Source organism: Lethenteron reissneri, chromosome 31 (assembly GCF_015708825.2).
Source record: "Lethenteron reissneri isolate LAM-NWPU_2019-01 chromosome 31, ASM1570882v1, whole genome shotgun sequence".
Classification (NCBI taxonomy): Eukaryota; Metazoa; Chordata; class Hyperoartia; order Petromyzontiformes; family Petromyzontidae; genus Lethenteron; species Lethenteron reissneri.
The window spans coordinates 11656731-11681916 of NC_083809.1; the positions used below are offsets into that span (position 1 = coordinate 11656731).

Here is a 25186-nt window from a genome sequence, read left to right on the forward strand (position 1 = left end):
TCTAAAAAAGTATTTTTAAATATTACTTATTATATCTACTCTCATACTCCCTGCATTGCACCAGCTGACAGCCTGTAAGCTGTCAGTTAACTGCCGCAACTGACAGCTCCCGCGGCTGTCGGCCAATCACACTCCACTCCACACCCACGTGCTGTAGGAGCAGGGCTCTGTCCACTCAGTGGTGCTGATCGTGTTCACGTTCAGCACGATAAGTCGGGAGCCACATCCCAGCAGTTCTCCGTCGTGGGATCACCTCCCTCCACCATACAGCCCCTCAATCTCGCCATATGGTGTTGCATAATAATCAAATCCATTGACACTGTCTTGTTTTGTGAATAGTTCTTTGCCGCCCGGAAAGAGTTTGTTGGAATAACATTTTACTTTTGTTTGTTTTCCACTAAAACAGAATGCTTGCCAGAAGAATCTTGGGGGGCGGGGGTGCTGGGGGCGGGGGTGCTGGGGTGCTGGGGGCGGGGGTGCTGGGGGCGGGGGTGCTGGGGTGCTGGGGGCGGGGGTGCTGGGGGCGGGGGGGCGGGGGTGCTGGGGGCGGGGGTTCCCCGGATGTGACGTCACGACCGGTGACGGGAAGTGCCGTTTTGGCGCGAAACGAGCGCAAATTCAGTTTCCCCGCGGGCGCGAAGCGTTCATTGCTGAGGTAAAAATTGTTACAAAAATACATTTACGTTGTAAACACAAAAATATCAAGAAACAAAACGCTGTATATACAAGCACCAATGAAATCGTATCGGTAAACGGAGCTGCTTATAGAGCAGCCAAATTCGATAGTTATATTAAAAATACTGTAATTTTTTGCCAAAGAATAATATCACTACACCTCTGCTCCAAATTAACTTCTGAGGTAGACCAAGCGGCTTCTTTTTCAATAAATGTCCCTGTAACAGTGTTCTGAGGGGGTGGTGATACCAGCACCACGCCCGGCCGTCTTTGTCTCCCCAGTGCTGATATTAATTACACCACCCCAAGTACTGTACTGATTTAAGGCTGAGTCGACGTAAGCGAAACCCTATCAGTACTGGTTCTGTAAATCAATCGCCTCTGATGTTGGGCCGTGAGCGCTAACCACTGCGCCACCGCTCCCCCACAGGAACGCATTCAGTACTCGGACATGCACATAGAAGCATGGAGTTTAAATAATAATAACAATATTCTGTTTTTTCTTGCTGTGGTTGTCCCCCTGATGACGATTGCTTGTGTTGCGATCGCAACGTCGTGATCTACCTACGTGACTTTACCGAAATCACCAAAGAGTTTGGATTCCTGCAGCCACGAAAGCTTCAAATCTTAATAAACACTCAGGCAGTTCTAGATTTGAAGCTTTCGTGACTGCAAGGATTCATACTCTTTGGTTTTTTCGGTAAAGAAAAAAGTGATTTATTATTTTATTTCTATTATTATTTTTATTATTTATTTTTTACCGACGTGACTTTACCGAAAAAACCTAAGAGTACTCAGGCAGTTGCTCTTGTGTCTTGTTAGAGTCGCCATGGACAGCTTCAGTATGCAGACCGTAAAGGACGAGGTGGAGAAAATTTACCAAAGTAAGCAATGCCATCCTTGCCTTGCCCTGACACCACCTTCCCTGCCCTTCCCCTCATCCCTTATTTTCGTGTTGTCAGAGTCCTTAGGGGCCATCCATTTAGTAGGTACGCAAAAATCTGTCAAAACTTGACCCTTTACCCCCCTCCCTGTAGGCACGCGCACTTTTACACCCCCCCCCCACCTGCGTACTTAGGCTTGACGCACCCCCCCGAATCCTATAGAACGGCCGATATTTAATCCACGCAGAAAGGATACATTTTATTTACGTGTTTAAGCAAAAATTATACCGCCGGGCTATCTAACTCATTTGAAGGCCAATGTAGACAAATGACACTATGTAACACAATTTTTGTTCCTGGGTACTAAGTGTTATTTTTTAATTGCTTATGCCTAAAAAGTATAGAAATTGGATATTATTCCCCACAAACTTTGCTTTTGTGACCAGGACTTTATGTGAACGAAATACACAAATGCACATGTTTTCTCATTGAAAATAGGTACATTTCAAAATATCATTGTCCTGGTCACAAAAGCAAAGTTTGTGGGGAATAATAGCAATTTTCTGTATTTTTGAGACATAAGCAATTAGGAAGTAACACTTACTACCCAGGAACAAACACCTTTTTTTTTTTACATAGTGTTTTTATCGAGGCTTCACAACCCCCCCCCCCCCCCCGTTTCCTATGCGTATGTACATTGTTAGTAGACCTCCCCATAAGCAAGCGTACGCATTTGGGTTAACCCCCCCCTCCATGCATACGTACTAAATGGATGGCCCCTTCCTGCCTGTTTTAACCTCAATGAACGACCTTACCCTCCCTGTCATGCCTGCTCATTACTGCATTTCCTGCCCTACCCTCACTGCCATCCCTTTTTATGTTCTCTGCCCTCTGGTTCTAATAATATACCATCGAAACGTATCAGTGTTAAAAGGGGAATGTCAATTTTAACCCAGTTAAACTTTTTTTTCTGGAATTTCATCCTTAAACTAAAGTTGCCCCTTTGTCCTTGTTTGGGTTACGTTTCTGAGACCCGTTTGTAAGTCGATGTTTTCGTATCTCGGAACTCAATACTTAATTGTACATACGGTCAGTGTTATAAAATGTGTTATAGTTCACTAAAAAAGGGACGTATGTTGTGCATCACGCGGGATGCTGGGACCCATTACATCCTGTGGAGGATTGCTCCGCCAAACAAAATAGTTCTGCATCTTTTGTCCGTAAGTACGACCGAATGCTTGCAAGTCGGATGGTTACAAATAATAACGTGTTACGGCAGTTTGTAGTGCGGATGTTCGTAAGCCGGACTTCCGTTTCTTTGGGACTGCCTGTACCTGCTTTATAGTCTATTCCTGTGTTTAACAAAATATTTGTGAAAAATTAGATTTTGTTCTGGGTGTTAATTTGGCCTTGTGCTCATCTCATGGTATGGGCAAAGGGTGTAGGGAACTGAGTAGTGGGTGTGGTCAGACTACCTGGGTAGTGGGTGGGGCTACCTGGATAGTGGGTGGGGCTACCAGGGCAGTGGGAGGGGCTCCCTTGGCGGGGTTTGCAGGCGGAGTTTGTGGAGCCTATGAGCATTCGCTGGGGCCATTGTTAGAGTAAGGACTGTGGGCCGAGCTAGTGGTTGAGTGGGTGTGGCTATATGAAAGTGGGCAGAGCTGAAGGAGAGGCGGTGCCAGCCCACCACCATGTGTCTCGGTTGAGCTTCCCATAAAAAATTGTACCTCTGTTACTTATTCTAGTCACTAGCTCACTGGTGGCTAATCACCTTCTAATCACTGTTTTATCGATAATACGATAGTTACTGTTGCCGTTTTGTGGACTCATTCTCAGAGACTGTTGCATGTCGTCCATACAGTGTTCATCCACCACTCTGCAGATCAAAATACTCCTTTATGCTTCTTTCCCATGCACTGCTCCACCTTGGAACTCGCTCCTTCGTCTCCTTCCTCCCTTTTCTCAAGCTCTTATAATAACCAAATAAAAAAAGTGTTAACGTTTACCTATTACAAATTAGATTAAGCTTTGTGTTATTGACCACTCGACGTTATGGGCCTTGGATCTGTGCTCAGTGATGGTATTTAAAGGAAACAACAAAACATAGTTTATGATCATCTTGACATTTGCAGGGATATTGTTCGCGGAAAAAACCATTCCGGTGTTGAAGCAACGGAATTTTCTCTCGACCAAGGATTTAAACATTGGTGAACAGCCCCAGCACCACACACATATCAGCACAACAGCTGCCATTTAACACAAAGTGGTGGTTACATCTCTACAGCGCTTGTGCCAGGATAGGTGCACTTTGAGGCCACGGGACATTTAGAAGGCTCCCTAGCAGGAGGTGACAGGATACGATTGTGCCACCCTTGCTGCGTTTTAGCTGTCCGGCACTCCGCTTGTTGTGCGTCGCTCCTCTGCACTCCAGTGTTGTCAGAGAGGAAATGCCTCCAACTGCCCAGTAGCAACCTTCACGGGTCGTCTCCACAGAGGCCTATTTTGACACCACTGGTACCAGTCATTGGCAAGCCGACTCAGCTCCACATTTTCCTGTACCATATTCCATTATGTTAGTCCATGCCATGTCCATTTAATCCCTTCTATCCAGCCAAACAGAAGCTGCTTGGACATGCGGTGGCTCGGCATGCGTGCTACATGACCCTTGCAAATACAGCCTCACCTGGTAGAGCAGCTCTGATGGAACCGTTCAGATCTTTCAAGAATCTGTGAGCTCCTCGCACAAGCCCGTCTACTTTATCCCGGGAGAATCATAGCCTGGCGAGCCTGAATGTTTAAAGCCATTGCAGATGTTCTTTAAAAGGGTTCGATGTTTTGTAAGCATACACAAGGGAGCGCTTAATTGTGACAGAGAAGACCCGGCGTGTCATAGGGAACGATAGGCCAGGGAGCTTCCATACAGCGTTACGCAGTCAAATTAAAGTGAATGCTACTAAACTGATTTGGAGTGACACCTCTGCTGGCAAACTGGAGCTGGTCATAAATATACTGCCCAGGTATTAAAACGTTCCACTCTATCCACAAATGCCCCTTCACTCATGGAGAGTTGAGGGGGTGGATTATATGATTACGTAACATACCCAGGCAGGTGCTTTGTTTTTTGGGGGCTGATTTTCAGGCCCCTTCTGAGTAGCATGATCCAGGTTCAGCTGCAGAGTCTCCAACTCTTCATAATGAGCAGGAATCACCACATCATCTGCATACGGAACATGGAATGCTTCTTGAAATATATGGTCAAAATATGTTTTATAGTGCAGGGGCCATCAGACATCCCTGTTGTACCCCAAGGTGAACAGATAATAGCTCTGGCTAGCTTCCACGCAGCTTTATCCAGGTTTGCCCACCATCATGAAGGTCTTTAATAACTGCGCAGAGGGTCAGAGACGCCAAAAGCACAAAGAATAACCCAGAATCATGGCCTTTTAATAGTATCATAGCCTGCCTGGGAAGGCAACTTTGGATAATCCATGCCAGAATCTTTCCTGGCACACTGAGGAAGGAGATACCCTGATAATTGTTGGAAACAATGCGGTCTCCCTTCTTAAAAAAAGCTGACTGCCAGAGAATCTTTTAGTCACGCACAATAGAAGCACAAACAACCCTTGGCTTTAGTCAGCCCTCCCACAAATCCCACGAGTAATACTCCTGAGCGTGTGCCCTGTGTCTCCATCTTCTACTTCGTTGTGTTACAGCAATCACGTCGCTATCTCGCATGACGGTGGCCTACCACAAGACGATGGGTAAGAATGTGGAGCAGCCATGAGTCGGCAGCAAGGGAGGGTCACGCGTATCCTTGTTAGAGGGAACCGATCCCCAGGCGCTAATCCCTGGTCCCCCCCCCCCCTCCGTGTGTGTGTACGCATCTCCCTCAGCCAGGATGCATTGCCTCCAGTTCAACATTGACCACCAGCAACAGATTTTCTCCAGGTGCCCCGTACATACCACATACACTGCTACGTGGCCCAGCAGTAGCAGGCTCACTGCTGCTTGCAGAGGTTCACAGTTTTAATCCAGAACCTAGAGGGTCCACAAAAAAATGCTATTAACTGTATCCCTATTTGTATGGTTTCCCATTATGCATCGCGAAACAGCTTCTTATTAATTCCAATGTTTTGCAGATAAGAGGAGTCTTGTCAGCAAATTCGTTGTATCATCGATTGGCTAATTCGTCATGCAAAGTGGTCTCATCCAGAACTTCTCTTATGGAGCAAGCCGCTTTATTCATGGGCAAACCAGTGTCCATTCACCTGTCCATTCATTTGTATTTGAGTGGACATTGGCTACATTCCAGAGATTGACTGGAATGTAATGAACATTGCTCTCAGTGGCAGAGCAGGTAGGAATATGCTGTCCTGTCGTTTTGGAAGTTATATAATTGGTTTGATACTTGCTCTGTCTCGGGTATGATTGAGTCATTATACAGGATGACAAAAGCCAGCCTCATTGTCCAGATCATTTAATGTCTTGTTTGTAACGAATGGATTTGACACCCTGTTCAACCAAACACACGGTAAAGATTTTAATGTAAACAAGTCTGTTATTAAGAATGACACTCAGTCCAAAAAATACTTCATACTGTTAAAAAAAAATTGACTTAACTATTGCACATCTGTGAAAAACCGCTTCATAGCTCATTGCATTCCTCCAGTCTAAATGAAGATTCTGATCTCAGAATTTGGGTTAATACGAGACCACCCACTGCACGCTACGATGATTTGAATTAAGCAAACAACACAACAAAGGCAATTGTCTTGCAGGAAAGGAGCGTCAACAGGCGGGATGAAGCCATGTGCAACAACGGATTTTCAAGTGTAGTTTTAGTACACAATACCCATCTTTGCTGAAGAGCGTGACAGTATTTTATAATTTAAAACTCCATCTCCCCCCCCCCCTTTTCACGATTAAAAACCCCCCATGATTACTCCTTCCCACCTTCTCTGCATGGTGATTAATTTGCAACAATTAACGTAATCTGGTTGTCTTCATTCAACAATTTATTGTTGTACCTATAACAGCTTTCACGACTTCTTTCCATGCAGTCCTGTCCAAGATAAAAGGAACCTTAAAATACATGGTTTCGCTTTTTTCAGATGAGAAGCAGTATATTGCTTGCATTTCCGCACAGTTTTGTAGTATTCTCGCCCGTGATGGGGTGTGTCGAACTCAATTTCATTGGTCAATCTCCCCATTTCAGCTCTCCAGATTTTTGACTATAAATCTCTTGCTAGCAATGTCCTTTTACGTAAATAATTGTATTCAACATTTCTGGCAAGACACTCATCAGTTTTTGAAGGAACACATGCTTTACGATCATCACCCACTGTCATGTCACTGAAATGCAGTGGAACTGTTGTTTTCGGTGGGAGAGTAATTTTTCTTTAACTGTTTTTTCCTATATTCTTGGGTCTTTCGGTAAAGTCGCGTAGATAGGTTCTAAGAAAATAATACAAAATAACAGAAAACTACGACGTTTCGATCGCAACGCAAGCGGTCGTCTTCAGGAAAAGGGGGGTTAGCTTCCAAGGCAACTATATTCTTAGGTTTTTTCGGTAAAGTCACGTAGGTAAAACATCAAAATTAATGAAAATAAAATAAAAATCACGACGTTTCGGAGGCAACACAAGTCTCCGTCATCAGGTGGGACCGTCACAGCCGGATTAGCTGCATCAAGTGAGGCAATGATTCAAGATGTAATCCCTTAAAAGCAAGTTGAGGGGGGAGGAGGGGGGGGAGCTCATCAGAATGTGGTAGCCAATGAATGGAACGTATCGGGAGGGAGGGGGGTGGGGCTCAAAGACGGCACGGAGTGCCAAGTACAACACATCGGGAGGGGGAGGGGGGCGGGGCCAAAAGAATGGACGACGGCTTGGACGCGGTTGCTGCTGCACGCGCCAACGCATTGGACAGAGAGGGGAGGCCTGATACACATGATAGAAAAAAGAACGAAAATGCCCATGTTTATACCAATGCTGGCTGAACAATGAAGAGAGTACTGTTAAACACTGGGGATGTTAACACTCGTGTGTGCAGCAACCGCGTCCAAGCCGTCGTCCATTCTTTTGACCCCGCCCCCCTTCCCCTTCCCCTCCCGATGTGTTGTACTTGGCACTCCGTGCCGTCTTTGAGCCCCGCCCCCCTCCCTCCCGATACGTTCCATTCATTGGCTACCACATTCTGATGAGCTCCCCCCCCCCTCTCCTCTCCCCTCAACTTGCTTTTAAGGGATTACATCTTTAATCATTGCCTCACTTGATGCAGCTAATCCGGCTGTGACGGTCCCACCTGATGACGGAGACTTGTGTTGCCTCCGAAACGTCGTGATTTTTATTTTATTTTCATTAGTTTTGATGTTTTACCTACGTGACTTTACCGAAAAAACCTAAGAATATGAATCCTTGCAGTCACGAAAGCTTCAAATCTAGAATTCCAAGGCAACTATTTATTAGGGTTTGAAATGGGCGTAGCCCAAATGTCAGCAGCCAATGCTAATGTAAGTGTTCGGCAGCGAGCCCGGCGGAGGTTCGTTTTACACCAATTAAAGGGCTGCCAGGTGAAAATTAGCATGTTAAAGAGAGATTAGCATGTTATTGGAAGATCTAAGAGCTGCAACCAAAGGGTTGGCGCGCGAAGTGACTGTGAAAGCGCAAGTTTGAAATGGGCGTAAGGCACAACTAACATTGGAAGGTGTTAGAATGGGAACATCATAGCCAATTATGACTTAAACTGGTTGATAACATCCTTCCAATGATTGCTCAGGTTGTACCCATCTTGGTTGAAATTGTGCCTGTGTCTATATATATGGATGGCTTCATGAACGAATCTTTGTTGATAGCCAGTGGGCTGGCAAAGTACCTTCATCTTAGAGAAATCAATTTCGTGTGAGCCCACCGCATTAAAACAATGATCAGCCACGTTCGAGGTATTGCCTTATGTTCACAAACACGGTCCGAGACATGTCGCTTAGTTTCCCCAATGTAACTACTGCCGCAGACACAGCTTAGTTTGTAGACGCCGGGGTATTACATGTCACGGATCACATCCTTCACAGATGGGATCAGATCACGAATTTTATGTACTGTGTTAAATCGAACCTGGATCTTGTGTTTGCTCATGATTTTGGAGATGTTTTTAGTGACCCCTGCTATGTATGACAAGGTGATTGCTTTCCGGATTGTGTAGTCTGAATATCCATTCCTCTTGAGAGCTTGGTGTATGTGTTCCAGTTTACTGGCTTGGTGATGATGGTCGGAAATACATCGAGCTCTATGGTGTAGAGTTTTTATGAGGGAATTCTTCTGGGATGGATGGAGGTGGGAGTCCGGTTTTAAGTAGGCATCCGAATGGGTGGCTTTCCTGTAGACAGTGTCCCATTGAGCCATCAGGTCTCTTTTAGATTAAAACATCCAAGAATGGTAACTTGCTATCCTTTTCCACCGACATGGTGAATTTGATGGCTGGGTGTATGGAATTGATGTGGTTGATGAATTGGTTCAGAGCTGGTCGGCCATGTGGCCAGATGACAAACGTGTCATCTACGTACCTCTACCAGAAGGACGGAAGTAGAGTGGATGCCTGGATGGCATCTGTCTCAAATTTTTCCATGAAAACATTGGCTACAACTGGAGATAAGGGAGAACCCATTAGGGTACCTTCAACTTGTTTGTAAAATGTTTCATTCCAGGTGAAATAAGTGTTGGTGAGGCAGTGTCTCACCAGGGCCAGTACATCAGCATTCAGTCCTTGTTGGACCAAACCTTTAATGATTGCAATGGTGTCAGGCACAGGAACTTTTGTAAACAGAGACCACATCGAAACTAACGAGAAAATCACCTGGAGATAGTGAGATGTCCTTCATTAACGATACCAAGTGAGCTGAGTTGAGTACAGCTGAGGTGGTCTTACCAGTGAATGGTTGTAAGGTCTCATACAGAAATCGGGCCAGTCTGTAGGTGGGTGAGTCAATGGTGGAGACGATAGGACGAAGGGGTGTCCCTTCTTTACGGATTTTTGGTAAGCCATACAATCTGGGTGGTCTAGCAGCAGAGGGTTTTAAGGAAACCGCTTGGTTGGTTCGATCAAAGATGTCGAATCAGTGTTTTTGCCCTCAAAATCCTCAACTTTTTCATCACTTCGAGCGATGAGATGGGCTCATTTGTCTCAACACACGTTCTTAGCAATGGCAGACAGTGCAGTTTTTTTCCAAGGGAAATTTTCTTACCGTCTGGGTCTCTGCTCATAAAATCTATGGGCTGCAGGCAACTTGGCAACCTACTCTTTATTGTACCACTTGGTGCGTTTACATTTGTACGCACATTCTGATGCCTGATATACGTACACTTTTGGTTTTGCATTCACTTTATTTTCTCGGGGTTCTTGGTCGCATTACTTGTTTTCACCGTGGATGGCTCTTCCAGGTTTACCTGTTTCCTTAGTCGTCACAGTAGCTATGATTGATTCTCCTTTATCATTTGATGTCTTTCCATGCTAACTTGGCAGCGTCTTTCTGAAGCTAGGCTATCTGCCCCTCATGGGCGTACATCCCCTTCCTTGATTCCAGCCTCCTCTCCCTCGTATGTGTAAGGGTGTATCCACGGCCTCAGAGCCGATGTTCTTCTAAGAGCCGGGTCTGTCTGGCTGGGTGTCATGACCTGTGCCATGACCAGGGCCGAGTCAGATAGCCTCTCCCAGCACCCTTAGCGGAAAACCTGGGAGCAGAACAGTTAGGCAGATAGCCTAGGGGTGTATCCCAGTCCAGTATAGGTAAAGGGGCCGTTACCCCTTCATACATTGCCCTGTGCCGAGTGTAAAGTTATAATGAATAGTGTGCCTCGACTACACCGTCTCTGTCGCTTCGGAACCCATCTACATATGTAGATAAACCAGTTGCCCCCTTTACATTATCTAGATGATCAGTTTTCTTGTTCGTCTGGTGTTGTGTTCCCTTGTTAATGTATGTCTGTGAGGAGTTTTACAGAAGGTTGCAGTGTTATCTTGTGAGATTCCCCCTGGCATCTCACTTCCCGCAGTACGTGGACCCATGCCACTTGCTGCCTCAGACACATGTGTAACCATGTCTTGCTCACAACATCTTTGTGATTTCTGGCCTTACGTACATGGAAGTAATACATATTACACACCCTATTTTCGTCATCATCTTCCCCCCCCCCCCCCCCCCGCATAAAATAAACGCTTAGAGTGTAGAAGTTAATCTCGAGGGTCTTTATCTGTTTTTTGCTGCATAGTTGTGGAGGTACCCAGTCCGTCCAAAGATGTCATCAATTTCCCAAATCTCTTTAATTTCTTCGCCCAACTACTGAAAAGATGTTTTGGTCTTTGATGGTAGACGATTCAAACACGTCAATATCACTGACGTAGGTTGCAGTTTAACAGGCTGGCCTTTCACTCGACCTCAACTTCCTATATCCAGCCTCGGATTCAAAGGGTCATTATATGCACTTGTATGTCACGTTTGCTGCTTGGATCAAAACAGGTAATGCTGCTGAGAGCTTTTTCCGTGCTCTTTGTTACATGGCCCCTCATGTGTCGATCCTCATCTACATATCCGTGTCAGAGGACTCGTCCCATGGGTGGGGAATTGTCCTCGCTGATGGCATCGTCCACGTTTCCGTTTTCTGTGTCGGCTTCGATCACAGTCCTCTGATCACTGGGACTAGAATTATGTATATCATTGTCCCACGTTATTTTACACATGTCTTGAGTGGGGCAAGCGGCATCCATGTCTTATGCCCAACACACTTTTATCACACTCCCTGCTTTTCCTCGGCCGTGATCATACTCCCCGTATTTACGTCGATATTGCCGATCTATCTGGGCCACTTTCATGCTCCCAGTCAGCTCGGCCGTGCCTTGTTTCAGAACCGCTGTAACTTTTCCAGCATATTGAAGAGTTGTCTGTCGCAGTGACCTGAACTTGTTTCATTCGTAACTGCACACGATCCTTGAGTTGTTCCATCCTAGATTTGGAGCTTTCGTGACTGCAAGGATTCATACTCTTAGTTCTTTCGGTAAAGTCACGTAGGTAAAAAATTAAATTAAAATTAATAAAAATAAAACAATAAAAATCACGACGTTTTGGAGGCAACACAAGCCTCCGTCATCAGGTGGGGCCGTCACAACCAGATTTGCTGCTTATTGTTTTATTTTTATTAATTTTTATTTCATTTTTTACCTACGTGACTTTACCGAAAGAACTAAGAGTATTGTTCCATCCTATCTAGTATGTACCTAATATTCCTCTCTTTTTTTCTCATATATATGTTGAACTTCTTTTGCACTGTACATATTCAACCATGCTAATTTTAGATGTGGGGAAGGACAACAAACTAAACACAAAAAGTAGTTCCAAAGAAATTAGTTTTCAATCAAGATTTTAAAACTTAGATTTTTTTAAAATAAGTTCTGCAACATGAATTTCAGATAACACTTTCTTTTTCCCACTAATTTATTCCTGATTGGTATAGTCTCCTATGCCATCATATTCCCCATTTACCACACTGCCTCTCTTATGTATGTATGTTGAACTTCTTTCGAAGCCGCGAGGAAAGGACAACAAACTAAACACAAAAAGCAGTTTTAAAGAAATGAGTTTTCAATCTAGATTTAAAAGTGCCATAGCTCCAGTGGATTCCTAATATCGGAAGGAAGAGCATTCCAGACGATTGCAGAAGTGCATCCAAAAGCGAGCGATGCAGTGACCCTCTTTGTTCGATTGCTAGCCAAAAGTCGCTGCGAGGATGACGTGATGGTTTATGCTCCTTGAGATCAGCAAGGTAATCACAGATGGGCATGCCCCCCATCTATGCTGTATATTTGCTTACAGGTCATTGTATGCCCTATGTCCCTTTCGCAACTCAATTGCTTGGCTTTGACATTCCCCTGATATAAGCTCAATTATGTGTGAATAAACCCTGATAATATCCACCAATTTATCATGAAGCTCTTGGCCATCATATCTAAAAGCAAACTTTAATATTTGCTGTTTTTGAATAATATAAAGCTGATACATAATGGCAAGTGAGATTAAGGAGACTCAAAGTGAGTGCTGCGGAATATATATATTGAAGGAGAGCGAGAAGAGATTTGCCTACTGGAAAAAGAAGCCATTGCTTTTGAAAGGGAGATAAGTTGACATTGCACTGAACGTGCTGTAGACGACACGAGATTTAAAAAAATGACTAAAACAAGTCCGTGGAAAATTTTCAAGATGACGACACATCTCTATGTAGGACATTGGAGACGGGTGTCATCGTTTTACACGTCAAAACCCATCACACATGGCAAGTTATCGACTACTTCGATCATCTGGCTACCGTGCCGTCATCCATCAAAGCTGCTTTCTGCGTTGGGCGAGTGACGTGTTCGACGACATTACAATACAAGGGACCTGTCTGTTACTCGTCCATTGACTTCAAATTCACCAGCCACAGAAGACTCGAAAACGTCTGTCATGTCACCATTTCACCATAGACTGAGACCATCTGCTACAGACTGTGCCTCAAATGAATACGAATCTATGGTTATCACTACCTGACACTTAACCATTCCATTACGATAATCTCATTATCACATTTTACATTGACAATCACAAGAACATAAAAAACTGGTATCGGAGCCTATGACGCAATTGATATTCTAAATGTATATGCACCCAATATTAACCAGGCTTCATATCCTGAAAGCCGATTGCCTTTGTTCCATTGCTTGCCTTATCATAATCATCATAGCGTGCAGTGGGTGATGCTTTATTAACCTAAATTCTGAGTTAAGTAATTGATTAATACCTTTTTGTTTTCAGTGCGTAACAGGATCAAGTATTCTTTGGACCAAGTGTCAGTTGCATATTTGATGACTGGTACTCTGATTTTTAATTAGACGTTTTTGCATTTAATTGTGTGTTTGCTTGAGTGGGGAGCGGTAGTGTAGCGGTTAGCGCACTGCGCCGAACCCGGTGACCCATGTTCGATTCCTGTTCACGGGCAACAAATGCGGTTGGTCGTGGTGATGGCCACTCACCCCATCGTGTACTGTTCCCGCCTTCATAGGTGCTCACTAACATCACTTTCCCTAAAAGTATGTTAAGGCTACACGGGGGATCTTTATTTTTTGTGTGTGATTGAACAGTGTCAAATGCATCCATTACACGCCAGATATCAAAGAATGTGGACAATACGACTAGTCACTGCGTATAATGAATCAAATATACCCTAGACAATCATTAAAATAAATGACGGATATCTTCCTGGACGACGACGACCCCCTGCTGTGTGGACCTGAGGTCACTCACGAGACATATCCGTGATATCCACTTCCGAGGGGCATTCTCTAAAACAAAGGCTTGCTCTGTGAGGTGTGAGAGATCCAAGTGGATTATTCGTCACTTGGCATGATGGTGACAGAAATCGGGATAAAATTGGGGGGTTGGGGGGGGGAGACACAACGTGATTATTTTAATGTTTTAAATGTGTTACGAGCGAAGGAGCTCGGAAGTGTGACGTTATCGCGGGTGTGCATGTGCAGGCTGGGGTATGTGATCGAGTCACATATTAAGCGCATCGAGCACTACGACGTGGCCATCAAGGATATCAAGGAGATCACGTCGCAGCTCAAGTAGGGAGATTCGCACGCGACTATTCTGGATACTATTCCTTGGATCGTGTTTTCTCACGGTTACGCATTTATTCCTGTTGTGCCCATTGCCTAATTCAATCAATATAATCAAAGTTTCCTGTTTCCTCGCCCTTCGTTTTAATACTCTATATTTATTGAGATCTTGTATATAATTATTACTATATTTTATTATTGCTATATTTAAATCACGTTTTTACAATGACCAGGTTACTATGGGTTCTACAACCCGCACACATGTAATGCTGAGAATATAACCCCCCACTCGAGCCCTGCACACCCGCACCACCTGGGGTAGAGTGTGAGCTGCACTCTGCGTGCACGGAGCAGTGTGGACAAGTGCGTGCAGTCACAGTTCCCCAGAATGGCTAACTGCAGTGCCTAACTCAGCTTTGAATTAGTACCTGTTTACCTTATGTGTGTAAACAGCAGCAATGGAAGAGACCAAATATGCGGCCTGGCGTTGTTGCTATGGCCACACCGCCCGCCTCGGTGCGCTGTTGCCAACATTTTAGGTGGCTGCTCGCTAAAGGCGCTTGCACCATCGGCCTGAAAGGCTAACACGGGTGGGGGTTGTTCGTTCTGTGCAGCGTCAAGTTCAAGGAGGACATGAGGAACCTCTCCGACATCCTCAGCAGCACTCGGGAATACAACGTGCGTCTTGAGCGCCTCGCGCATACTTGGCAGCGTGTCCGCTCCGCAAGTCACGCATTCAATGTGGACGGCGCAGCACTTTGCCAAGCTGTGGACTATGGGAGTTTTATAATAACGGCCCGGATGTAGTTGGTTTATTCCATTTTTTATTGCATAACCGGTAAAAAAAGGTGACCAGTTTGCCACGCAAACAGAAATGTCTCGTGATTAGCATAAAGTTTTGAGCTGAGAAACCAAGGGGGCCGCCACTGTGGTGCAAGTGGTAATCAGCATACTGGACTTGTAATCCAGAGGTTCCCGGATCGATTCCATCTCACAAGCACGTAGTTGAAACAATAAGGAAAGTTTCTTAAATCCCAACACCCCCACTGCCTGTCCAAGCAGCATCCGTGAGTACAGCACAAATACCCGCTAGAGCTCCCTCGAGGTGATGAACTCCCGGCAATGGCATGAACAAAGCAAGCATACAACTGCAGAACTGCACCTTTACCTTATCACTGATGTTCGAGCGTGCCAATCGGTTGCGTTCATGACTCACATTGCACTGGAAACAGTTACCAGATCCCGATTTTAGGAACTGGTAACGGATTCTGAAAAGAGTTGCCGGTTTCCCAGTTATCATTTAACAACCCTAGTTTTGTTGTGGCCTTAGCGGACATAGAATTGTGATGATACTCAGATGCTGTAATGATAGTTGCGGTTACCTATGGCGCTGTAAAGACCCCTGGAGGCATTCGGCCGCCTCTTAAAAATCTAATTTGACAACAACAAAAACTCAACACATTCGTCAATAATATTGTCTTTAAAGGAACAGTCTATGAGGTAGTCTTATTGACAAAAGTGTTGATTTGTTTTTGTTATTTGTGCTCGTGCACCACTTCCAAAGCAGCGACGACAGCATTACCAAATAATTTCTGAGAATGACATTCATTGCCCGTGACTTAAAGCTTTCGTGACTGCAGGTATTCATACTCTTTGGGTCTTTCGGTAAAGTCACGTAGATAGAAATGCTATTTTAAAAAATCACGACGTTTCGATCGCAACACAAGCGATCGTCTTCAGGTGAAAAATACAGCAGGCGAACTGCTGAGGCAGGAAAAATATAGCGAGAGAACTACTGCAGCAAGAGGTTAAATAGGTGTGAGATGGGTACAACCCAAGGGTAAGTGGTCGGGGCTAGAGATGGAATTTACAGTAATATACCTCGGCCATTGTATTGCTAGAGATTAGCATGTCAATCTTCTGCACCGTAGTGGTGGGGTTACATTAACAGATTGACATGCTAATCTCTAGCAATACAATGGCCGAGGTATATGACTTGTAAATTCCATCTCTAGCCCCGCGCACTTACCCTTGGGTTGTACCCATCTCACACCTCTTTAACCTCTTGCTGCAGTAGTTCTCTCGCTATATTTCTCCTGCCTCAGCAGTTCACCTGCTGTATTTTTTCACCTGAAGACGATCGCTTGTGTTGCGATCGAAACGTCGTGATTTTTGAAATAATTTTTATATCTGCGTGACTTTACCGAAAGACCCAAGAGTATTAATTGCCCTGTTTACGCAGAAGGGGGCAGCACTTTCTCACCCGATCTGTCTACTGACAGTAATGCTTTTCTTGCATTATGGTCAAACCCAATACTATAATAAAACTATAAACTAAACCATTTTTTATTTTGCCAGGTAAGGTCCACTGACCCATATAGCTCTTTTTTCATAAGCGACCTGGCCATAAATGATAGCTCAACGAAGTAGCTACGGGGCCGTCCATAAATGACGTCACGCACCTAGGGGGTGGGGGGGTCAGACATTTGTGACGATGTGTGACGAGGGGGTGGGTTGAGAAATGTGACGTCACATCAAAATGCGCAACTTTAAATAAATATAAAATTGTTATAACAGCACTAATTTTGATCAATTTTCATTATTAAGTATTTGATTTTTTAAGTTTACTAAGGTCACCTTTTATTTATTCCATGAAGGAGCATTTTTCTTCTCCATGGGAGAATGGAGAAGCATACATTTATAATTTATTATTGTTATTGAACATTTTGATTCTAATGATTTTACCAGGGCTTTTCATTCTGTCGAATGAATGTGATTGTTATAATTGTACTCTCAATTTTGCTTCGTTCTACTACAAAGTTTCAAGTATTTTTTTATAGTTATAATTACTTTTAATATTTTCAAATTATAAGAAAATTTCAACATAATATTCTGAACATCTGCAGTTTTAGTTAGACGTTGAATATTTTCAAGTGAATTTTATGCTAAATGTAAGCTTTCCAACGCCTCCTTTTTAATACGTGTTTTCTGCTACAACATCACAGTGCAGGGCCACATCACATACGCACTACAATGACAATAGTTTAAAGGGATTTGAAGCATGTTTTATTTTAAAAATGGAAATATGGTTTTGGGGGGGGGCAGAGCTTTGTGACGTCATATTTGAGGAGGGTGTCTGACTTTTTGTGACGCCGTGTGACGGGGGGGGGGGTCAAAAATCGTCCAAAATCAAGTGACGTCATTTATGGATGGCCCCTTATGTGGAAATTTCTAGCAGCCAAATATTCTAAACGCATGTTTCTAAATGTAGAGGGAAAAACTGAAGGACCCGAAGAAAAATCTACATGACCATGGGGAGAGAGAACATGTCAACTCCAAATATGCAGTCAGGGGTCGAGATCGTGCCCACGACCTGTTTACCAGGCGAGGTGCTTAACAACTCGCCACTGCGAGATGTTCACTAAATTAAGCGCAGAACCATATTTAATGTGTTTTATTGTCTCATTGGTGAACAGGCTGTTACCATAAACTCTATGCTTGAGTTACCTGCAGTGCCAGCTCAGTGCTCTGACCTCTGAACCAGCTGGCGTCCTCTTATATTCACATTTATTTTGCTTAAAAGCTGCTCATGGAAAGGGATGATGAGGATGTAGATTTGGCAGGCGGTGAAGATGTGTTGAGATTGAGGCGATGAAAGTCACACTGTGGTCAATGGATAGAAACTTCTTTGCATGCTATTCTGCACCCGAACAGGCTGCATTGTACGAAACGAATTTGTTTTAAGACCAGAACGATTGCATTTATAATGGCTCAGGGTGGTCATCTGCGTAGGGGCTGCGAGGCTGTTTTGATGCCTGAGGCTAACGATAATGAACGTAGTGACATGTGTGAGATGCAACGGCTGAGAAGGAGGCTTTCACCCAGCGATGGATTGATGAGTGACAAGATGACGAGCGCGTGCGGTTACTCCGTTGGCAGTGGAATCTGAGAGAGATGTCGTTTTGCCGCCGCTCAGATGCAAAGAAATTTACAGTGCGAGGCGCAACGCTTGGAGAAGTTTATTGAAGAGAGCTCCCTGAGAGGTGAGGGGCTCCCCACATGCACGGGTTGGCAAGACTGGGTTAGCTACATGGCAGGAGGTGCCGCACCCCCCCCCTTCCCCCTGAGTGGACGATAAAGATCTCGTGACTTGGACTGATACCTCATCCAAGCCACTACTTCGCGTGCTACGTGTGCATTGCCTTTATTGAGGCGGTGATACGACATCTGAGAGAGAGAGTTTCCTTCTTAGCTCACCGGATTCTTCCAATCTAAATAAAGATTCTGATTCAATGGCCCCATATTGCAGTGGTTTGTGGTTTCGAATTCAGCAAGCCGCCCTGATTAATACTGTCAGTGTATGTGTGCGATAAAGAAGGGCAATTTTCAGAAACGTTGCCTGTTATATAAATACTTTTTAAAGCCATCGGCGTTATTGACGGATGTGTTGAGTTTTTGTTACTTGTGCACAAAAGCATCGCCAAATCATTTGTTGAATGCGCCGTTGTACTGCAGTCTCGCATCCGGCGGCGACGCAGAGCGAGGAGCCCGAGGAGAATGAGGACTTCCTGCGCAGAATGGAGACACAGCAAATGGAGTGCGCTGCTCCTCCTGTCCATCCCTCAGCACCCATTACCAAATCTAATGCTGGATGAGGGCCTCCCCACACCTATGCGGAATGTAGGGGGTTATTTGGGACAAACCTAACCATGCTGGTTAGCGCAGGCTGATGAATGCGGGTGGGGAGCATAGACATACAGGTATAAAAGTACTCGACAACAAATAATTTTGCTTGCATTGTCCTCTGCTGTCGACAGCTGTAGCCTCTCTGACCAAATCTCCTGATTTGTACACAATCTCACCAGATCTCGGAAGCTAATCAGGACTGCAAACCTGGATAGTGCTTGGATGGGGCACCATTATGCATAACATGTGTTGTAGCCTGCAGGGAAAATGTGGGGGTGCAGCTGTAAGTGAAGCCGAATATAAGTGCAGGTGTGTGTGTATATGTGGGAGCCGACGGACAAGACCAGTAATGGGATGGCAGCCCAAACAGCGAACACGTCCCAAGAGTAGGTTTTACCCTTTCTGGCAATAAAACAGGTGTTAAGATGTTTAAACACCAAGCTGAAACTTTTGCAAGGAATCATGTCTGCATTAACCACATATACTTGTGATGAACATGCAAACAAAAACACATGCTCTGATATTATATGCATTGTCTCTGAAACTGATTTGTCCACACCAGAGACAGTTTTCTTTAGAGCCTAGTCTCAAACAGTGTTAGATATAAAACAGATTCTTATATTTTGATACTGGCAAGGAAGGTCCCATGACGTCCCAAGAAGACAGCCAAAGCTGGGATGGTAGTAATGAAAGGATGGTAGCAGCACTGCACCATGAGGCATGGTGACAGTGTAGGGAAGCTTTCATCCAGCAGTGGATAGACAACGGCTACTGCTGATGGTGATGAAAGTGCGGGTGTTGAGCGCGTGTCTCTGTGTACAGGGCACGGCTGTTGAAAGAGAACCGCGCTGTCCAGAATGCAATGGATTTGGGGAGCACTGAGGAGGAGCTGCACCATGTCGTCAGGTGCGCCCCCCCTCTCCCCGTGCACTCGCTGTCTCCCCTTGTGCAGTTCCCTTCGTTTCTCACTGAGCCGGCTGTTTCAGGGATGTGCGATTGTATCACTTCTGTGCTCCAATTGTTGCGCTGGATTCCTGTTAAGTCTCGGATGCACTCTAAGACAGCAGGAACTGTTTTTAAGATTTCTCATGGTCTTGCCCCTTTCTACGTCTCCTCTCATCAACACACACACGCTTTGCTACCTATCCCCTTTCATTTCAATGCACTACCTGTAAATACTTTCCTACCTTTGCGGGGTCATCTCTCTGCTGCACCTCTACACGCTACTCCATCTCCGCTCTCATCTCACTTTACTTCCCTCCACACGCCCTACCTCTCCCCTCTCATCACACTCCACATGCTCTCTTCCCCTCTCGCCTCACTCTCCTCCACACGCTCTCCTACCTCTCGTCTCCCTCCACTCCCCTACCTCTCCACTCTCATATCACTCCACTCCCTTCTGCATGCTAACCTACCTCTCTGGCGTAACTAAATTCATAACTCACCAAGCCTCTTGGTTCAACCCTTATCGTTAAATCATGATTGTACTAAACCCCATAGTGCTACTATCACGCTTAATTTACAATGACTATAATTGACTCTCGCCACGTATGTTTAATTTATTATAATGTTGCAAATTAAAAACACCAACAATCATTTTGTATCACTAATTTATCATCGTGATAATCTCCATAACCTTTATGAACAACTAAGTTAACATTTGATGACAATGACAATAGCTGATCGAGTCGCTCACTTTCCTGAAGAGATGTCGCGGCACTAAGATAATACCGATCGCCTTTACACTCACATCTGCTGTTGTCACTTCTAATGCTAAACGGATCTTGTTCAGGGCCAGCCTAGCCCTGGTCTCAGAGAGAATAAGACTGTTTCGATTTGAACTAGACAATTTAGACAAGCCCCTATTGCAATCACACTTAACATTGACAGAAAAAATGTCTACATCTGATTAGGACCATGTAGATAACATGACAGCCTCTTCAGCCGCCTCAATGTCAGCTAAATGCAAAGATAACTTGATTTCCAAGTTCAACCTCCTCTCCAAGAAGAAGCCAGTTCCAGACACTAAAAAGTTAGATGGTGACAAGATTGTTATCAATCAGAGCAATAGCCCAATATCCGACAGCCTAAAATCGGTTATAGCTAAAGGGTTGAATTTCGCAGTCACCCTTAAACACATCTCAGTTGCAACATCAGCAAGGATGAGCGCCTTGAACTCTCTCAACTAAAAAGAGAGATGACATAGTTATCCTCTCAGCCGACAAGGGCAATGCCACTGTTATCTTGGAAAAAACCACGTAAAATAACTAAATTCAGGACCTACTTAATAATGGCAGCTATACCAAAATCAATAGAGATCCTACCGACCGCCTGGTTACAAAACCAACATCATCACTGATTCGACATCTTTAATCGAACCAACCAAGCAGCTTGCCTTAAAACCCTCTGCTGCTAGACCACCCAGATTTTATGGCTTACCAAAAATCCATAAAGAAGGCACACCACTCCGCCCTATCGTCTCCACCATTGGCTTACCCACCTACAAACTGGCCCGATTTCTGTCAGAGACCTTGCAACCATTCACTGGTAAGACCACCTCAGCTGTACTTAACTCAGCTCACTTGATATCTTCCATTAAGGAGATCTCACTATCTCCGGGTGATTTGCTTGTCAGTTTCGATGTGGTATCTTTGTTTACCAAAGTTCCTGTGCCTGACACCAATAGAGTAATTGAAGATGTGGTCCAACAAGGATTGAATGCTGATGTACCAGCCCTGGTTAGACACTTCCTCACCAACACTTACTTCACCTGGAATGGAACTTTCTACAAACAAGTTGAAGGTACCCCTATGGGTTCTCCCTTATCTCCAGTTGTAGCCAATGTTTTCATCGAGAAATTTGAGACAGATGCTATCCAGGCATCCACCCTACATCCTTCCCTGTGGAAGAGATACGTTGATGATACGTTCGTCATCTGGCCACATGGCCTACCAGCTCTGGACCAGTTCTTCAACCACATCAATTCCATACACCCAGCTATCAAATTCACCATGGAGGTGGAAAAGGATGGCAAGTTACCATTCTTGGATGTTTTAATCGAAAAGAGACCTGATGGCTCAATGGAACATTGTCTACAGAAAAGCCAGCCATACGGATGCTTACCTAAAACCTGACTTCCACCACCATCTATCCCAGAAGAATTCCCTTATCAAAACTCTATACCACAGAGCTCGTATTTCCGACCATCACCACCTAGCCAGTCAACTGGAGCACGTAAACCAAGCCCTCAAGAGGAATGGATATTCGGACTACACAATCCGTAAAGCTATCAACCCAACCGTTGGAAGAGAACCACCTGAGGACCCAATCAAAACCATCACCTTGCCATACATAGCAGGGGTCACCAAAAATATTTCCAAAATCATGAGCAAACACAAGATCCAGGTGAAGGATGCGATCCCCGACGTGCAACACCCAGGTGTCTACAAACTAAGCTGTGTCTGAGGCAGCAGTTACATTGGGGAAACTAAGCGACATGTCTTGGACCGAGTCCGTGAACATAAGGCAGATCTGAAACACGGTAGGAACAATACCTCAGCCGTGGCTGATCATTATTTTAACGCTGTGGGCACACAAAATTTATTTTGCCAAGACGAAAGTACTCTGCAAACCCACTGGCTATTAACACATTCGTTCATGAAGCCATCCAGATATGTAAACACAGATACAATTTCAACCGAGAAAATGGGTACAAACTGAACAATCATTGGAAGGACGTTATTAACCAGTTTAGGTCATAACTGGCTGTGATGTTCCTATGCTACCTAGCAGTTATTTTCGACTCTCTGAGTTACATTCACTAACACAGCCACCGTTAGCTGTGCTAGTAAATGGCGGCTTGCCATTGTTTTCCACCTCCATGTGGCTACTGCGCTGTCTTACATTGACTTGCTAATCTCTCACAATACAATGGCCACCCCCCACAGCTCTGTAGCACCTCCCCCACATTGGCATTAGCTGCCCCGCCCATCTCTAAATCATTTGTAAATAGCTTTTTGATTGGTGTAGACCTACTGCAGATTACGGAGACCTCTCCCACATTAACATTAGCTGCCCTGCCCATCTCTAAACCATTTGTAAACAGTTCTTTGATTGGTGTAGACCTACTGCAGTTTACGGACACCTCTCCCACATTAACATTAGCTGCCCCGCCCATCTCTAAACCTTTATAAACAGCAGATTTCCCCCTTTTTTCACCTGAAGACGATTGCTCGTGTTGCGATCGAAACGATGTGATATTGTTATTATTTTGATTATTTTCTCTATCTACGTGGCTTTACCGAAAGTCGCAAACTATATTCACCTTATTACACTAACCTAACCAGCCAGTCACAACCCAACAAGTAACAATCGACTTATGATTAAATTAGATCACGTGCATGACTGCCCCTATGATATCATGGCACCTACTTAAGGACCTGGATTAGGAAGCACTTTCACCTGAGATCTGAGCTCCTGTTAACAACTTGATGATGCTGGGCACAGACGCTTCCAAGTGAATGTTGTAAGTTGGCTCTCCAATAGCGGCACCATTGGTGTTGCTGAAGCACCAATAGATTAGGCATGTTTGATTCACGTGACATATTTGTAGTGTTGTAATAACAGATGAATACACTTCTTTAAGGCACACACTGGTTTATTGTCTTTCTTCCGACACAGTCCCTAAAGCCTACGTGTTAAACTGACAGGCCCTATACACACACAGAGGGATATACGGTTCCCTCACCTGTAGCCTGAGGAGGTGCAGCCTCCGTATCTAGCGGGACCTTTACACGGCTCTGACTGCTAGCTTAGGGAGGTACAGCCTCTGAACTGGCGGGAGCTATTCCCAGTCTACCCGCTACCCTAGCGTCCTCCGGCTGGGACCTAGGGGAGGCTAGCCTGACCACTGGTCGCGCAGAGCCTTAGCTCTCATAAGAGCTGGAAGGCTGGGGAGCCAGGGTCCTGCCTGCCAGGACTTATTCTCCCCTTGACTACTGGAACACTGAGCCTTAGCTCTTACAAGAGCTGGAAGGCTTGGTCCAGGGTCCTAGCTTCTTCAGCCGGGCTTCTGTCTTCGTGTGAGGAGAACCGTGGGCGCTCCCCGCGCTCGCCCTTTTATACCCATTTGTAACGGTCCTTATCCAATCCCACGCTCCCTCGTGGGACCCTCTGATTGGTTCTTTACAATCTGCGTTTTCGATGCTCTTTTACTTCATCTGGCCCCTGGCCGTTGGTCTGGCGGGAATCCGTGTTTACGATCCGCTCTCACCTCTCCCTGACCCCGGCCGTTGGTCTCAGAGTAGTAACACTGCATTGCCCCTCTAATACATAGTGGCCCCGCAGAGGTCACCGAATAGAGTGTCTAGCACCTTTACATCACCCCCCCCCCCTTTGGAAGCTTCGACCGTCCCGGCTGCAACAATGGGAAACTCCAACAATGCAAAAATAAAGTGTGTGTGCCTTGCGAACAAGAACAAGAACCAATTTCAAGAACAAGAATAAACACCCAATATAAATCCCCCCCCCCCCTTAATAATAACATATGTACACGGTAACATTTTAACAATTTGACAACATGCGCGACGCAAAAACCCATGCAGCGGTTGTCGCAACCAACGAAAATGATGCACCACCTGGACCGTGTCATACAACGTAATATAGATATTACGAAAACTGGCGGGATTTAACACGCGTGCATTTTGCGGGACCATCGTAGGGGACGAGTGGCCCCTTTAGCGGTGCAGGCGGATCAGGCGGCATGACAGGAATGTCAGGCGGGTCAGGCCTCTCCGTGGAGACCCCTGACGACCCATGGTCCCCAGTGGCCGATCGTGGCCTGCACGGCCCCATCATTCCTACGTCATCTGCAGAAGGAAGGACACGTCTGCGCTGTGGATTTGGCACCAACGGGGCGACATCCGCTCGTCGGACACATCGTACGCTCGGCCCCCGTGTTGTGAGTTTGACGCAGAAACGCGCAGCGCAACAAAACGCTTTAAGCGAGAAGGGTGAACAAACCAGCGACGCCGTCCTCAACGGATTCTAACACATTGTGGTCGCACAACCTCGACCACTTCCACCGGACCCCTCCACGGTTTAAGGAGTTTTGCCGATGTAGACACCGGCACCTGGGGGCAATGAAGCCACGCTTTATCACCCGGTGCCCACTGATGCGTGAACGTGTGAGGGACTTGAATTTGCCCGCTGGCGGGAGGCCGAATTTTCGATTGCCGCATCACGTGCCTCGGACAGCTTACGGAGATTGAAGCGTAAGTGATCAGTGAGCTTTGATGATT

General features: G+C 45.3%; 1 protein-coding gene across 4 annotated transcripts in view; it reads left to right on the forward strand.

Annotated features, from left to right (window-relative positions):
- The first annotated feature begins 529 nt into the window (after positions 1–529).
- LOC133349805 (uncharacterized) overlaps positions 530–25186 on the forward strand; it is a 34917-nt gene continuing 10260 nt past the window's right edge. The window contains exons 1-10 of one of the 4 annotated variants that reach the window (XM_061563576.1): positions 530–655; positions 1498–1559; positions 3692–3766; positions 5273–5320; positions 5453–5507; positions 14118–14207; positions 14816–14879; positions 18178–18244; positions 18717–18798; positions 19710–19793. In XM_061563576.1, the coding sequence (XP_061419560.1) occupies positions 1505–1559; positions 3692–3766; positions 5273–5320; positions 5453–5507; positions 14118–14207; positions 14816–14879; positions 18178–18244; positions 18717–18798; positions 19710–19793 (620 nt within the window). In that variant the 5' untranslated portion in view covers positions 530–655; positions 1498–1504. Of the gene's footprint in view, positions 656–1497; positions 1560–3691; positions 3767–5272; positions 5321–5452; positions 5508–14117; positions 14208–14815; positions 14880–18177; positions 18245–18716; positions 18799–19709; positions 19794–25186 lie in introns of those variants that run through there. The other 3 variants (XM_061563577.1, XM_061563579.1, XM_061563580.1) reach the window with 3 other exon arrangements.